Genomic DNA, 16,389 nt, shown 5'->3' on the forward strand with positions numbered 1-16,389 from the left:
TTAAACACCTGAATTCAATAATCTAGAGATCTGTCCCAATACTTTTGTTCATAAAGTTTATAATTAAAATAAAATACCCTGCAGAGTATATGGGCATTCCAGAAATGTCTCTGATGGGGCATTTGCTCATGGCTTGGTTGCCAGTAAGTGTGGGGTAGGTATTTTTATTATATATAAAAATCTTGGCATTTGCCAGCCATTCAGCTAACTCGGTACGTAGATTATTTACAGCTTAATTTATCATGGCATTCATACCAAATGTCCGTTTAAAGTGTGTTATTATATAACCATTTTCTTAGACTCAGCTGTACACTTAAAATTAGTTTCAGCTGGCATGGAAATTCAATTCACAGGGTTATTCAATAAAGTGTGAATTTACCATGAATTCAAAATGAATACAAAATGAATAAAAAAAATTATAAAATAAGTTGTGCTCTACTTTACCGCTGACAAAATTAAACTACTTTATTTATGACCTACAATGTGCAAAATGAAAAACTGATGGTGTAGTATATCTTAATACACAGTGATATACATGTTCCGATCAAATTAAATTCACTCATTAATGAGCCCACACAGGGCCTTGTGCTCTGCATGGTTTCAATCACAGAAAAATTATAGGCTTCTGGAGGATTCCTCTACATTATTTTTAACACCTTCTATACTTGTTTTTTGTTTTTTTTTCAAACATTGTATAAGGTTTAATCAGGATTAATAAATATTTAATATAGAGCATAATGGGTGCCAGGGTTACATAACCGAGGAACACAAATAGTCAGTCATGTTAAAATACATAAAAAAAATAGAATAAAACAGAAAAAAAAACAACAGTAACCAAACAAAACAATCAAAAAGAATGTATTTCATATTGCCAAACCTAGTGTTAGGCTCATATAATTAAAAATCCATCGACAGGGGGCAAACCATAAGAGACCCGGGACCGGGTCAGAATTGGGAATTCCGTTATGTATTACTTCGCATACGTATGATTATCTCATGATTCTATGCAACAAGTCGGCCTCTGCGTAGGCCTCAATGTTTAACGTACGCTTGATCTACCTGTCAAGTACTGATCTGGGTTGTGTTGGCTTCTGCGCAAGCCTCCAAGTTGCGATGTGCTTGCCTTGCCTGTCGTGTGCAAAAATAAAGAATAAAAAAAAAAAAAGAATGTATTTCATATAGTCAGTGCTGCATAAAAATATACAAACTACTCTTTGGAGTTTCCCTGATATTTCTATTTATTGGCCTCTTTTCTGTGCACTATTTAGTATTACATGAATTCAAAGTGAATTCAATTTTTTATCTGGTCATGAATAATATGTTTGAATAAATAAACCACAACAATTAATACACACAACCTGTATAATCGGGTTATTTGATGTCCAAATACAAAAAAAATAAACACGTACTTCTTATAAAAAAAAAATTTAAGTCAAAAGCAGGAATTCTAATTCCATAATGTTTAACTGTGATAACATCACAGGTTCACTTGCTTATGTAACCAATTTTATGTTTAAAGTAATGAAATCTGAAAGGTCACAAGCAGATACAGCCCTCTCCCCTAATTCATTCAAGTCATTAAAAAACAAAAGAATCAAAACAAATAAAAAATGCTTTATCTCCATCTATCACCTGTGGGCAACGAAGACGTTCAGCCTTATCTCTTCTGTCCTGAACAATACCTTATGCTGATCACAGCTGCACATTAGGCGATTGGCTTGTTGTAAGCTTTTTATATTGATGCTTAGTATTTTGTAACCAAAAGCGCACAAGGTCAGTGATTTATAGTCCCCTTCTGTTTCATTTTATATGGGATAAAAATAAAAAACAATGGGGCCGTGAGTAGTTATGCATGCAATTAGTCGGCTGTTACAGAAAGAGTAGTAAGCAGCGCATGTAGGCATCATATGTGTGGAGCATCCTGTAGACCTCAGATGTGGTGTCCACCGTGAAGATGTGGCTCCTGGTTCTAGCACTTTGTACTCTGGTTTCCGTAATTTGTGGAGATTCTCCTTCTTGCTCAAAGTACCAGGTTTCATTTGAGAGCTCATGTTATGAGTTTGTCAAGTTCGAACGCACTTTCCAGAGTGCTGAAAGCTGGTGTGAAAGAGGTGGAGGTCACTTGGTCTTTATAGATCAACAGAAGACTCAGGATTTTTTGGCTAAACATTTATTGGACAATAGAGATTGGTGGATCGGTCTTGTTGGCGACTTACAAGCTGGCAACGATACGCATGAAGGTAAATAGTAACAACTATTGATCAGGTGCCCATTTTGTTAAATCAAGGAGAGAATCCTAAAGAGTCCTAACAAGGATAATAAAGCTACATATGATATAGATTTTTATGAATATTGTACTTTTTTTCAAAATTACTTGAATGAATGTATTTTCACAATGCGCTGTTCACTAACGTGACCACCTTGTTAGGACTTTTTTTTACAGAGATTCAATCAACTCACACTGATATAAAAACATATATATTATTTTTCTCTGCAGAATCCATGGTTTGGCTAGACACTACCAATATAAGCTACAGTTACTGGGATAGTAGCCAGCCTGCCACATATGGCAAGTGTGGATATTTAACGAAAGAAACCAACTATCGCTGGAGGACTACTGACAATTGCACCCAGGAACTCTACTTTATTTGCCAGTTTGGTGAGTAACATTTTCCATAACTTTTCAGAGGTATTCTTACCCAGATCTGTATAATAGAGAACATCTGTCTATTATGGTAAAGTGGAGTATTTTTCTGGTTTTGGTCATCAATATGTATAGGATAGTTAATGCAGATGAAATATTCTCTGTGTGTCAGATTAAAAAAAATAGAGACGTCTTCCTCTGTGATACTAATTCTGTTTGGCAAAACACTGTGTTCTAACCTAAAATATAAATTCTGATGAATATCCAATACTGGCTTAGTTTGGTGGAGCTTTATGTATGTGATGGATTGGGAAGGTTAATTAAGGAAGTCTAGAGCAGTGGTCCCCAACCCAGTCCTTAGGGACCACCAACGGCCCAGGATTTATGTATATCACTTTTTTATTCCAATGGAGATGCTGACAAAACCTGGACTGTTGGTGGTCTATGAGGACTGAGCTGGGGACCACTGGTCTAGAGGAATTTGTTCATACAGGATATAATTAGAAGAGCCTGAAATTCTCTCTTCTGATATCTTCTTACAATATATCTGTTGCATATTTACAATTAGCACTTGCCGACTAAAAATGCACCAAAGTAGACTTAATTTTACAAATAAAATAACCCTGAAATCTAGATACAAATGTCATTACTTTCCCTTACTATAGTATAGATTGCACTTTAACACAAGCACTTTATACCATTACATCTTGCGTCATGTTTTATTAAAGCTGCTATTCTTAAGTTTTTTTTTTGCCAATTTTGGCTTATGTGTTGCGATATTTGCACATGTTTTGTGCTATTGCCTAATCTGTTTATTCAATTATCAATAAATTGCATGTTATCTTTTTATTGATTGTTTCATTTCTCTCTATTTTTTATGAGAATACCCCAAAATCATTGGCAACTTAAGTGACTGTGGCGCCCTGTTATCTGGTATTGATTTGATCTTATTCGGTTGTATTTATGTACAAATTTCAGTACCACTTGCTCCTGGCTGCCAAAGTAGCCATACCTAGACTTTAAAAATCCAGAGACATCTTTATATGTGGTATCTTTCATAGACCACGGAGCAGTTAGAATAGCTTTCCAAATGATTTACCTACGAAAATTCCCACAGACTTTAATTATGACTTCTGTAGATAAGTCATTTGCAAAGTGTTTTTATAACAGATTGTGATCACTTGAAATGCTTAACCAAAAATAGTAAATTAATGTCTATAATGGGCAAATAAAGGATCTATTATCTATCACCTCAGCCAAAAAATTGAAAACAGATATTTTTTAAGATCCCAGATAAATTTTGACCCAGTGTCCGTCCATCCATAACGCTACATTGTAGACTTCTGTGTTCTAAGACAACATATGATGCTGACAAATCAAAGCAGATCTACAAAGGTTTTTCCAATGGCGAGTTTTTCTATTAAAACAGGTTAAGAGACAGAGAGATAAGAGGTTCTGAAAACCTTTCTTGTTTTTTTACCGTTTAGAGACTGGCCATACCATAGCCTGCGAAAACAACAATGCCACAGTACAGTGTGGGTCGGGGGAAGTGGTACAGATCAGCGATAGTTTCTATGGTCGAAAGAGCCCCCACTTCTGTACCTCGGAGATCCCCTTACAAATGGCAAATGGCTGCACATGGACGAATGTAAGCGATCTAGTGGCAGGTAAAATGGCGACACGTGCAAGCATGAGGAATTTGATTGTTTAATAATAATATGATAACAGTTTACTTTTCAAGGGAGGGAACTAAAGTATAATATTTTATGTTCTGTGATGGAATGAAGCATTCACAGAATTAGCCGGTAGTAATGTTTGATAATTAAACTATATGAACCATAGTAGGTAGTAGCGTTTAATAATTGAAATATATAAACTGCATTTAAAAATCTATATTCAGCTGTTTGGATTACTGGATTGGATTTGCTTGTTGTGTGTTTTTATGTTGTTGTATCTTTTCTGCTGCCTTTTTAAGTTATTGTCAAAGTAATTTGTTGGGTTAAAGATGAGCTTTTTGTCCGGAACCTCTGTAAATAATAAAATAATTATCTATAGGCAGGGTCAAATGACACAAGACATGACAGCATAGTATTAATTCTAAATTGAGTCTTTATTTGACTGGGGTAACTTGGGACTCTCCACTTTTACATTCTCCTGGTGGGTAGCTGCTTTTATGTCAGAACCGGTGTGGATGTGTTAAAGGAGCACTATAGCATTAGGAACACAAATACTATATTGCTCCTGTCCCTAGTTAGATTCAGGGCCCCCGGTTTTGGGTGTCAAAACCTGTTAGAAAAGTTTTTTTACTCTCTATTTTACAGAGCCGAGACTCCTTCGGCAATGCTTACCTCTCCGCCTACTACGATTTCATCAAGAAGGCATGGCCTCCTCATCACTGCTCTAAATCAATGCTCTTCATAAAGGAGCATTGGGGACCTGATGCACATGTGTGGGAAGTGCCATGGGCCGCTCCAGTGCTTCTCATAAGAAAGCATTGAATTCAATTGACCGATCCATTGTTAGCCTTCCCTATGGAAAATTATATTTTTGCTAAATAGGTTATATGTAACTAAGCAATATCCTCTGATCCTTTGACAAGTACCTACCAAACAGAATTAAATGTACATTGATCTTTGAAATTAGGCTAGATCTCACAAAATATCTGGCCAATCAAACCTGATCTAATGGATACCTACCTAACATGAATGAGATTATAGGAAAATGTTTCTTAAAAGTCGCTAGACCCATCTTCAGTCATCCTCCTACCCAAACAAATATTTATTTATTTAGTTTGATTTAATTAATGCCCCTTGCATGCTGGGTATTAAGATACAAATTTGGTCTATCCTGTCGTAACATAAATCTGTTTATTTTAGGACAGGATAACAAAGGTAATAACTCTGGAATGTATTTATTTTTTTTCAAAATGTTGTTGGTGTGGCTGATGATAGGTAACTTCCCCCCCCTCCTCGATCTAAGATCTAACCGAGTCAATATTTTCTTTATTAATACTTTAATTGTGGTTGGGCTAACTTGGCTAAGATCTTTAAATAGGGTCTGGCGTGCCACTGTATCCAAAATGAGACTTCTTGTTTTTTGTCAGAAGTCAATAATAACTAATAACATCCTTTATCTTTTCGAGGGCAATGCCATGGACTCCAGGCTTGTCAGGTTGCCATGGATGCTACGGTTTTTGGAGCGCCCTGTCCAAATCTGGGCAGTTACTTGTCCATAAATTACTACTGTATGGAAGGTAAGTACACTGCAGATAAACTAATGTTTCATATTTATTCAGAATAGTGTAGCTGACACTTAGCTCTTAAGGGCCAACAACATTTATCCAGGCATAGGCAACCTTTGGTACTTCAGATGTTTTGCACTACGCCTCCCATGATGCATTGCCAGCATTATGGGTGTAAGAGCATTATGGGGGATGTCGTCCATAAAATCTGGAGTGCCGAAGGTTGCCTATCACTGGCAGTCATCCCAGTCTGGTCCTTAAAGAATTAATGACAGCAAGAAATGTCCCATTCTGTTATAATCAGCAGCTGTATAGAACCCTGTGACTGCTAAATGAGTAGGGCATTAACTGTGTGAATAGGATCATAAAAGGGACACTCTAAGTAGATTAACCCCTACAGCTTACTGCTAATAAAAATATAAAGTTAACAACCCTACATATAAAATAGGGAAGTCATTGCACAATTGTACATAGCTTCCAGGGAAAACCACACGTTCAAAAAATCCACAGAAAAAAATGTGCATAAAAAATGTGGGGAAAAAATCCTCCTACACTTGACCTGGTTAGGGGAAATATTTTGTATGTTCTTTTCACCGATCAAATTACCACTACTATATTTTCTTTCCATAATATCTTGAAAATCTAGACTTTCCATCTGGACTCTCTTTGAGTCCCCTCTTATCTGTCTCATCTGTTTACCCTTTGAACTGCCCCTCTTTATCCGCTTATCTGTGCATGCCAAACCTATTCTCAGATTTTTTTTATTTCTAGTTTGAATTGTATTTCTTACACATTTATTTGATAATACAAGTATTATTCATCGTGAGTGTGAATGCTACATATTGCAGGGCAACACTTTTCCTGCATTGCCCTTTAAAACCAAGAAGGCATCACGTGTCCTGGAAAACAACACAGATATAGCAACTCTACTTGACCTTTAAATGAAGAAAAGTGTATACAGGTGTAAGGAGGTGGGGTAATGGCCAGATAGGTTATTTAAAAATTGGCATGTGACCGCCACAGTTTGAAGAGTATCATAAGGCAGACAGTCTGTGGAGTACATATAGTTTAAACGCAGCCTAAATCCCTCTCCAAATCTGTCTGTGTAGGAATTTTACATCCTGTTAGGCTATGCTCATTCCACACAACTCCCAGTGAGTGGAATATATAAATAGCCATTTTTATTGGACAATCTGGCAAAACTACTGGAGAGGAGATTGAAGGGATTCAAAACAATGTTAGCTTAATGAAGCCATTGTAGTGTATAGATCATGCCCCTGCAGCCTCACTGCTTAATTCTCTGCTACGTTGGAATGAAATCATTTTGTTTCTGTTTATGCAGCCCTAGGCATTCCTTCCCTGGCCGTTACTGACACAGCTAACATGACAAAAATTGTTTCATTTTTAATCAGATGTTAACTTTCTTTAGAAGTTTCTATCTCCTACTCTGTGAATTAATCACAGACAAGAGGCTCCAGCAGGCTCTAGAAGGCTATTAACAGAGCAGGAGATAATCAATTCAAAATTAAACAGGATGTGCAATAAAGGAAGTTCTCCTTACAGGAAGTGTTTAGGATGGCTGTGCAAGTCACATGCATGGAGGTGTGACTAGGGCTGCATTAACAAAGTGATTTAACTTCTAAATGGCAGCTAATTGAGCAGTCTGACTGCGGGGGCATTAAACTAAAGTTGTTTTGGTGCCTATAGGGTCCCTTTAATGTTCCTTTAGACATGTAATTACAGTAATACAATATTTATAGTCAGCTTATGGAAACTAATTTCTCTATATATTTCTAAAATTTGCATTATAGAGTTGATCCAATAAATACCAAATTGTAATGAATTAGAATGCCCGAATTTTTGCCCGAAGTTTGGAAATCTTTGTTCAATTCACTGCAGTTTGTTTTGTAGTGAATCATTTCTGAAGGGTCATCTCTTTCACTAGCTCCAATTTCCCTTTAATTCATCTGCATAATAGAACTTCTAATCACACTAATATCTGATTATTCCTTATCCAGGTTTGCAACTTGATTTGATGGACAGGTGTGTGGTGTTTGAAAATGTCACAATCACTGTGAAATGGCTTTTAACCCCTTACACCGGAAATCTTTCCTGTATTATAAGCTTGGGAGATGGCCAGTCTATTGATCCCTATCAGCCTGAGAAGTAAGTTAAAATTATTAAGTAAAATAGTAATTGCCTTATTCATTAAAAGTATTCACATCTAAATTGCAGCAAATTTAAAACTCTTTTGTTTTTAATTTTGCCACTTGCATTTTCATTTGCTACAGTTCAGGGTTTAGTTTTCAAAACCTTAATTGTTGGGAATTTAAAAATAATATAAAATTTTAGGCCTCGAGAGCCAAATTGGAAATAATAAACTATAATTTCAATTTGGCTTTATTGGCGTAAACTTTTCTGACATCTCACATTTTTCTGAATAATTTTGCTTACGGTATATATGCAGTAAAACAGTAAAGATACAGAATATAATAGCATTATAGAAATATATTCATCCAATACAAACCATTGTGTAGAAATCTATTCATAAACAGGACTATACATAGCCCACAAGGTCACACATTTAGACTGGGAGAAAGGAGATTTAGTCTGAGACAAAGGGAAATATTTTTTTTACAGTAAGAACAATGAGGATGTGGAATTCTCTGCCTGAAGAAGTGGTCTTATCAGAGTCTGTACAGATGCTTAAACAGCAACTGGATGAATACTTGCAAAAACAGAATATTCAGAGATATCATATTTAAATTGTGGGGTAATAGTTTCTTGATACAAGGAGAGATCTGACTGACATTCTGGGGTCAAGAAGGAATTTTTTCCTAGTTTGTTGCAAAATTGGAAGCGCTTCAAACTGGGTTTTTTTTACTTTCTTTTGGATCAACAGCAAAAAGCAAATATAAGAAAGGCTTGGATGATGCATGCTTGTTTTCAGCCTATGTGACTATATAACTATGTAATGAAAAAGTTCAGAAAAAAATGTTTAGTTGCTCTTTTAAGTTATTTAATATTTTTTCTTTAACTGGCCAACAAAACCACATAGCCTTTTTCCCATATCTTCATTATGTCAATGCTTTGCAGTGCATCCAGCACGATAACATATAGTTTCACATCTCCTGGAGAATTTGCTGTGTTTGTGGAATGTTCAACCAGTGAATGGCATGTGACGGCTCAAGAAACCATCATAGTAGAAGAAAACAATGGAAGTCTCAGCATTACTGGCTGCTACAGCAAGTATGACGCCAAGGAAGGGTTCTGTAGGACAAAGTATGGAGAGACTCTCTGGATACAGGTAGAAATGAATGCAGGTGAGAGAATTAAGTCATCATTTGTTTTGTCAAACCAGTCCTTGAATTCAATGTACATGTATTTCCTCCCCTGTTACTGTCCCAAATCTGTTGCATAGATGTAAAACCACAAACCTAATCTTGGATGCTTACATAATTATCCACTAAATCCAGATTCGAGCAAATTGATATGGCAAAATGTATGCTAAAGTCACCTGTTTTTGCCTAAATTTTGAGTTTCAAGTTTCAATTTGCTACATTTTTTAAGTTGACAAATAACATTTATTTTTCACAGACTTACATTTAAGTAAGCTTAATTAATTTTACAATTATTTAATCATTGAAAATTATATTTTAATATTCATATTTTTTTTAGATATTGATATATTTTTTCTATATGTGATATATTTCTTTTTTTTATATTTTAAAAGTTTAAAAAATAATTTTAAGGGGGCGGAGCCTGACCACAGAGGCGAGCGGCTGCACAAGCTTCGAACTCCGAGCTCACAATGGCAAAAACGACATATATTTAGAGCCCTTAATTTCCCAACTAGGTGTCAGGGTGGCGGTCCGATGCCCGGGACCCAGACACTGTCTGGGCGGCGGTGCAGGACCGGGACCCAGTATGCCTGATGTTCAGAGTAGGAGTCACAGCGTGGAGGTGGATTAGCAGGGTCTGGTGCAGGGTAACCGCACGTCCCCTGGTGTTGAGCACCAGCGTTTGTGCAGCCACATACCAAGACCCTGATTCAGCTTATGCGGATAACAGGAACTAGGAGCAAGGAAATTAGCAGACTTCCCAGGAGCTTAATAGGGAGGCTCTGCAGCAAGATTGTATCCAGTTCTAGAAACAAGGCAAGACTAGAGATAGGCACCAAACAAGGAAACAAGACAAAACTAGGAGAACCCAGAACCAGAGAAAGATAGTAAGCTAAACCCAGAACATATACACAAGACATGAGGAAAACATGAACATAACTTGGGCAAGACTGGACAGGACTGTACATGGACTGGGTATACAAACTAAAACAAGACAAGATAACATAGGCAAAACAAGAGGAGAAATAACTAAGTACTACATATGAAAATCATGGGGATTTAGTCACACTATAAGATCATACATTGCATAAGCCTGCCAACAACGCCAATGTACCCCATATCTGGCAGGTCCTACACTGCCTAATGATGCTAAAACAACCAAAAGACATATATAGCACTTACCTGCAAGAAAGGACAGAAGCAGTGAGCAGCTGCCTGCAGGAACACTGAAACATAATGAAAGATGGAAACAAACGGGTGTGGCAAATAAAACAAACATTTAAAGGAAACCTGGAGACTGGGAAATCCAGGGACGAACTATAGGAATAACCCAGAAATCCAAACATAAAGAAAACCAGACACAAACTAGAAAACCAAAAACCAAGAAAAACTAAACAAGAATTGTAACAAGAGTACTGGAAATAGAAGCCAAGGCCAGACATCTCCACAGAACAGAGCAGGACGTGACACTAGGCTGAGAGAGCAGACCTGGTCGACCCAAACAACATAGGGCTGCAGATCCAAAAGAACAACGCCAGATAAGCCCACACTGGGGCTTACTATCAGAGACATGTGGAAGCAAGAGCATGGCGCCAGTGGGCCTAAGATGGCCGCTCTCTCAGGCGACTGCTCAGATTTCTTGGACGAGTTCTCTGGCGACGCTGAGTAAGACTATTTACCCATGCCTGCTCCAGTGCAGATGGCAAAACAAAACAAACCAGGTGTAGACTCCTCTCTAGTGACCACATCGGTCCTAAAAGCACTGTTAGTTGACCTTCAAAAGAACATCTTGGCAGATGTAATGGCGATCTGAGGTGACCTGCAGGGGCTGACAGGAGTGAGCTTCCCAACAATCACCCAGCATATTGCCACACTTCAACAAGCTGTAAGTGACCTGCAGCAGCAGAACTTGTTGCACGAACGCCACTTGTTGAGAAACAACCTCAAGGTCAGAGGGGTCTCGGATAACGTCCCAGAGGCAGAATGACCACAATTCATAAGACGTATGATGTTGGCCTTGCTACCATCTAGGCAGGTTAAAGCTATCACCCTTGATGGACTCTTTCCAATCCCCAAACCTAGCAAAGGTTTGTATATCGCCACCAACTCACCCCAACGAGATAATTGGCTAGTCAACCACTGTTTCCGGCTCTAGAAATAGCCGTGATCTGCAGGGGATTGGCTACCACTAAGCTCCAGAGCTATTGTTTTATTTTGATTTTGACACGTTGTCTTTTCACCTTTATGTTCTCTAGCCAGTAGTCATACTACTGACATAGATGCCAACATTTAGCAGTGTGAATAATCAGATATTGTTACAGTAATATTAGCATACAAGCCTAACGTAGCGGTTATAAACCTTACACACCTTTACTAGACACCACCTGTAAATCTTAAGTTTAGAGCTAATGTTCAGCCTGTTTATCATGCTTTTTGCTCTTTACAAAAACAAATGAAAGGTGCACCTCACTCATATGCCATGATACTGTATTCACATGTAAGATTACTATTTGCTTATCGATGGTGTTGTTTTCTCTAAGCACAATGAAAATAAAGAATTAAAAAAAAACCACATTTAAAATTGCATTAAATCATTTGAAATGCGTATCGAAAAATATTAAAGGCCTAAGTTATCAGTAAATAGTAAAATAGCATAGTTTAGGACACTTTTTTCTAACTAGGCTACTAGGCTTGGAATTTCCAATTCAGTTGTCAATGTGCCATGGTTTTCCAGAGTCCTTCACCCTAGTTGTTGGTAATTCAAAGTGAATTCAGAATTAATTAAAAATTTTAGGCTGAAAAAGCATTGCTATTTTAATCTAAAATTTGAATTCACGATGTGCAATTATATTAAAGGGAGCTATCTTAAATGTTAATTTTGGATATGTTGTAGCATATTTATAGATGTCTGTTTTCACTGAGAATTCTACTGACAGCAGTTAGTCTGTCTAACGTTTGCAAAGCTGACATCAGCCTGATACACACATCAGACAAGGGACACCGACATCGGCACACTCATTTTTTTTTAAAATAGTTTCTGTCAAAAGAGGGTGTAGAAAGCAATAAAAATGCATATATCTTATAAACAAAAGATCTATGACAATTACCATTTATTAAAATTTAAAAAAATACTTTCGTCAATACGTGTATATTAAAAGTGTATTCTAAAATATAAAGGACACAATAATAGTGCAACATACAATAACAATAGTGCAGATATTTCTATAGTGCCAAAGAAACACTCACACTTTGTAGAGCTATATAAGCTCTAATTATTGAGCCTGGACGGAATAATCCCCGTCTATGGATTTCTTTGTGGATATCAGCAGTGCTTGGCTCTCAAATAGATAGAGGTCATCATATATAAAAAGAAGAAAATAAACCCAATGGTATAGTGATGTGGAATTATTAAAAATTATCATTGTACTTGTACTGAATTATTGTACTAACTCCATTTTAACCTTATATTGTGACAATCCTCCATTTTGTCCTCCTAACCTGACTTCTTCAAATCCTCCATTTTGTCCTCATGACTTAACTTGTTCATTTTAAAACTACATTACGTGACTGAACTTCTCAACCCAATTAATATAGTAGACAAAGACTGTGTTTTCCTACAAGGACAAATGCCAGGAGGTGCTGGGTACTCCTTAAGACTTGCTGGCTACTCCTTAGAACTTGTAAGATAGTATAGTTTGAAGGCCACAGAACACAGTAGTAATGAAATGTTCTATTCATAAGAGACCTTGCACCTGGACATGAAGTCTGATATTATTGACCGTGTAAAATGACGCTTAGGACCCCCTTATCCCCCCCCGTGTCCAGAATAATCCCACCTCTGATGGGTGGGCACGGGACTAACCTCTTAATTTTACGAACCAATAGGTAAGACACTAACCCCGTCACTTAACAATTAATCCAATTGATGATGTTTATTTGCTGATATTCTAATAATCAATGATGACGCAAAATGCCTCTTAAAAGGGCCTGCGCGCCCGCTTTTACTCCACTTGCCAATAAACTTTCTCGAAGTTATTTTAACCTGAACCTCGTGTGTCAGACTTAATTACTTCAGCGTATATACGCAATTTAATTTTATTGATTTGGACAGGAACAGATAGACTTTGAACATTTTGGTTTACTCTCAAAAAGTACCATAACAACTTGGCGCCCAACGTGGGGCATCGGGCTATGTCCGGCCGGTGAGCCGTCCTAAGGAAGACAAGGGTGGACGGAGGAATCCAGGGGGAAGGAAGGGAGATTGATCACCTCCAGATACACGGTAGAGACTTCTGCAGAGCCACCGGTACGTTCCGGCCCCTTTGATTGACCCGTCCACGTGTCTGTGACTGCTTCCCGGGAGGACATCAAAGACAGGTAATATCTTGCCCGGTGTCTCGTTACTCACTTGTTTACCTGCATTTTAGTCTATCTGTTGCCTGGGTGTGTTTGAATTGTGTTTGAATTGTTTGCCTGTTTCCCCATTTTGAGATAAGGGGGGGGTGGACCTGCAGGGGATTTGCCTGGGGTTCTGTCTTGCTTGTTTTCCCCTTTTTGGGATAAAGGGGGGTGGACCTGAGGGGACTTGCCTGGGTCTTCAGTGTGTCTGTCTATCTGTTTGTATTTTACCCCTTTTGGGATAAAGGGGGGTTGACCCGTGGATGCGTTCCTGGGGGGTCTTCTGTTGCCTGTTTTACCTCTTTTAGGAACCACGGTGCTGTGGTTGTAAGGAAAAAGGGGGGGTTGACCCGTGGATGTGTTCCTGGGGGGTCTTCTTTGCCTGTTTACTTCTTTTAGGAGCCTCGTGGCTGTGGCTGTAAGGAAAAAGAAGTTTGTGGAACTGTGGGATCTGTGTAGAATCATAGTTTCCTGTGATCCAAGTTTGTGTCACTTTGATAGCCTAGCTAGCTTCACTGTGCGCGTTCGGACTATCCAGCTCTAGTTGAGTTGGGGACGTCCTGACCCGGACCATCCAGCTCTGGTTGAGTTGGGGACGTCCTGACCCGGACCCTTCGGCTCTAGTTGAGCTGAAGGTCCACTGATTATTTAATCGTGGTAGGAGACTTAGCCTTGTGGCAGGGGACTTTGTTTCCTGGGGGAATTCAGACAGGCATTGCTTGTTTTTCGCATCACGTGGTAGTGAGACTTATAAAGTGGGTTTTATAGGGGCACTACGGGAGTGAGGATAGACGTGGCCACATTCTTGTGGACTGCAGAGTAGAGGGAGGCTGGAAAGGATTTCGGACCGGTGTTAGCTGTTATCCTTGGCCGCTGGTAGTGAGACTTATGAAAGTCGTTCTCCGAGCGGGGACACTACGGGGTTGAGAAAGGTGACTTTGGAGTAAGCACATGTAGAAGGAAAGGGATTATTGTGGATTTTATTTGAACTGTAATGCATGCACTGTATTTCAATTGTATTGTTGTCTTGTCTGTTTTATTAGGAGTCTCATGAACTCCTGTGTCTGTCTCTAAGGATTTTTCCTTGCCTTTCATCTTTTCTAAACTTCCTATATTATTATACTATCCACTCCCATTTCTCTTGAAAGAGAAGTGATTGGTCACACACTTCTCACCTCGCTCCAATCCGTGTCTACCACCCCGGGTAGGCGGATTCAGTGACTAGTCTACGTTTTGGGAAGACGCACCTGAGAAAGTCCCACGATTCTCGGGTGGCAGTCGAGCATTGTAGACGTTCTTGTTCAGTTTTCCTTCTCTCTCCCTATATCTAGGACGCTGGTATAGGGGTAAAGGGATTATGGGACAGGATTTAAGCAAGCCCAGTAAGGGCTGGTTAGCATGTGATTTAGTCGAAGACAGAGAGGGTGAGGAAATGGTTAAAGGTGTTGAAAAGATTGCGAAAGTATGTAGAATTGCTGTACCGACATGTGGAAGATTGCAACCGGAAAGTTGGCGTAGGTTACTGACAGAAAAGAAAGGCAAACTTACAGATAATGGTTTATTAAAGACTGCTGAAGCATGGTATAGAGTAGCGAAGGCTATTCAGCTAGAAGGTTGGGTTGAGGAAGAGATAAATCACAAAGGTGTGAAATTGTTTGTGTATCATAATAATTGTGTTGCTGGGGTCTACCCTCAGCCAGCGCCAAAAACCGGCGCCCAGGGAATGTCTATCCCCAAGGTTCAGTCAGCCATAAGTGATAGCCAGCTGACTATGTTCCCCACTCCCAATCCTCCTAACACCCATCCCATTACCTCCCCTGTCTGCCCGGTCCTGAATTCCGATGGATCTTTCTTTTCCCCTTCCCCATCCTTGACATTCCCATCATCCTCATCCATCCCTACGCTACCTGCTATACCTTCCCCTAACATTTCATCTGCCATTCCTTCCCTACAATCCCTCTCCATTAATGATCCCCTCCCCTCTGCATCCGCCCAGCTAACCACCTCTTCCACCCTCACCCCGGCTCCTCCCTCTACACCCACCCCTACCAATCCCTCTCCGTCCCTTCCCACCTCCGCCCCAGTCCAATACCCCACCTCCTTTCCCTCCCCAGCCTGGCCCTACCCCTTCCCATATCCCATGGCCCTGCCCTATCCCGGATATCCACTACCCCTTCCCCAAGCCACTCCCCAGGTTCCGGTTACGCCCAGTCCGGCACAAGTTGCTCCAGGTGTGCCCACATCTAACATGGCCGCCACTCCTTCCCTTAACCCTAATGTAACACCTTTTCCGGCCACCAATATGGCGGCCCCCAGTTCGGCCCTGATGCCGGTAATTCCCGGTGACTACCTATCCCCAGGCTATGACTCGCTAGCCACCCCTGCATCTGGGGCTCGTTCCCAACCACCGATCCTTTCACCTCATGCGGGCCCTGCACCGCGCAAAAGAGCCAATATCATAGAATTCGATGATGACGAGATGGACAGGGTGTCCCATGTCTCATCGGAGCTTGCCGCGGGAGCCCCAACTCATCGTTCTATCGATGACCCCTTTGGCCACAAGGGTCGGGGAGAACAGGCCCCTCCTAAATATGTTGCTTTCAATCCCACTCAAGCTAGTGCTCTAATGAAATCACTCCCTGACCCAGAAAAGCAGCCTATGCCCTTCTACCGAGGGATAGTTCAAATTCAAAAGACTTATTCCGCCGCATGGCGTGATTTGCTGAGCATTTGTGCTATCAAAGCAGGGGATGCATATTGGCCAA

General features: G+C 39.5%; 1 protein-coding gene across 1 annotated transcript in view; it reads left to right on the forward strand.

The window, feature by feature from the left end:
* The first annotated feature begins 1,935 nt into the window (after positions 1–1,935).
* LOC134578593 (polycystin-1-like protein 2) overlaps positions 1,936–16,389 on the forward strand; it is a 124,528-nt gene continuing 110,074 nt past the window's right edge. Inside the window, exons 1-6 of the mRNA XM_063437561.1 lie at positions 1,936–2,240; positions 2,498–2,659; positions 4,132–4,311; positions 5,787–5,897; positions 7,904–8,051; positions 8,982–9,208. Coding sequence (XP_063293631.1) covers positions 1,955–2,240; positions 2,498–2,659; positions 4,132–4,311; positions 5,787–5,897; positions 7,904–8,051; positions 8,982–9,208 — 1,114 coding nt within the window. The 5' untranslated portion in view covers positions 1,936–1,954. The remainder of the gene's footprint in view (positions 2,241–2,497; positions 2,660–4,131; positions 4,312–5,786; positions 5,898–7,903; positions 8,052–8,981; positions 9,209–16,389) is intronic.

The sequence above is a fragment of the Pelobates fuscus genome, chromosome 12 (genome assembly GCF_036172605.1).
Source record: "Pelobates fuscus isolate aPelFus1 chromosome 12, aPelFus1.pri, whole genome shotgun sequence".
Lineage (NCBI taxonomy): Eukaryota > Metazoa > Chordata > Amphibia > Anura > Pelobatidae > Pelobates > Pelobates fuscus.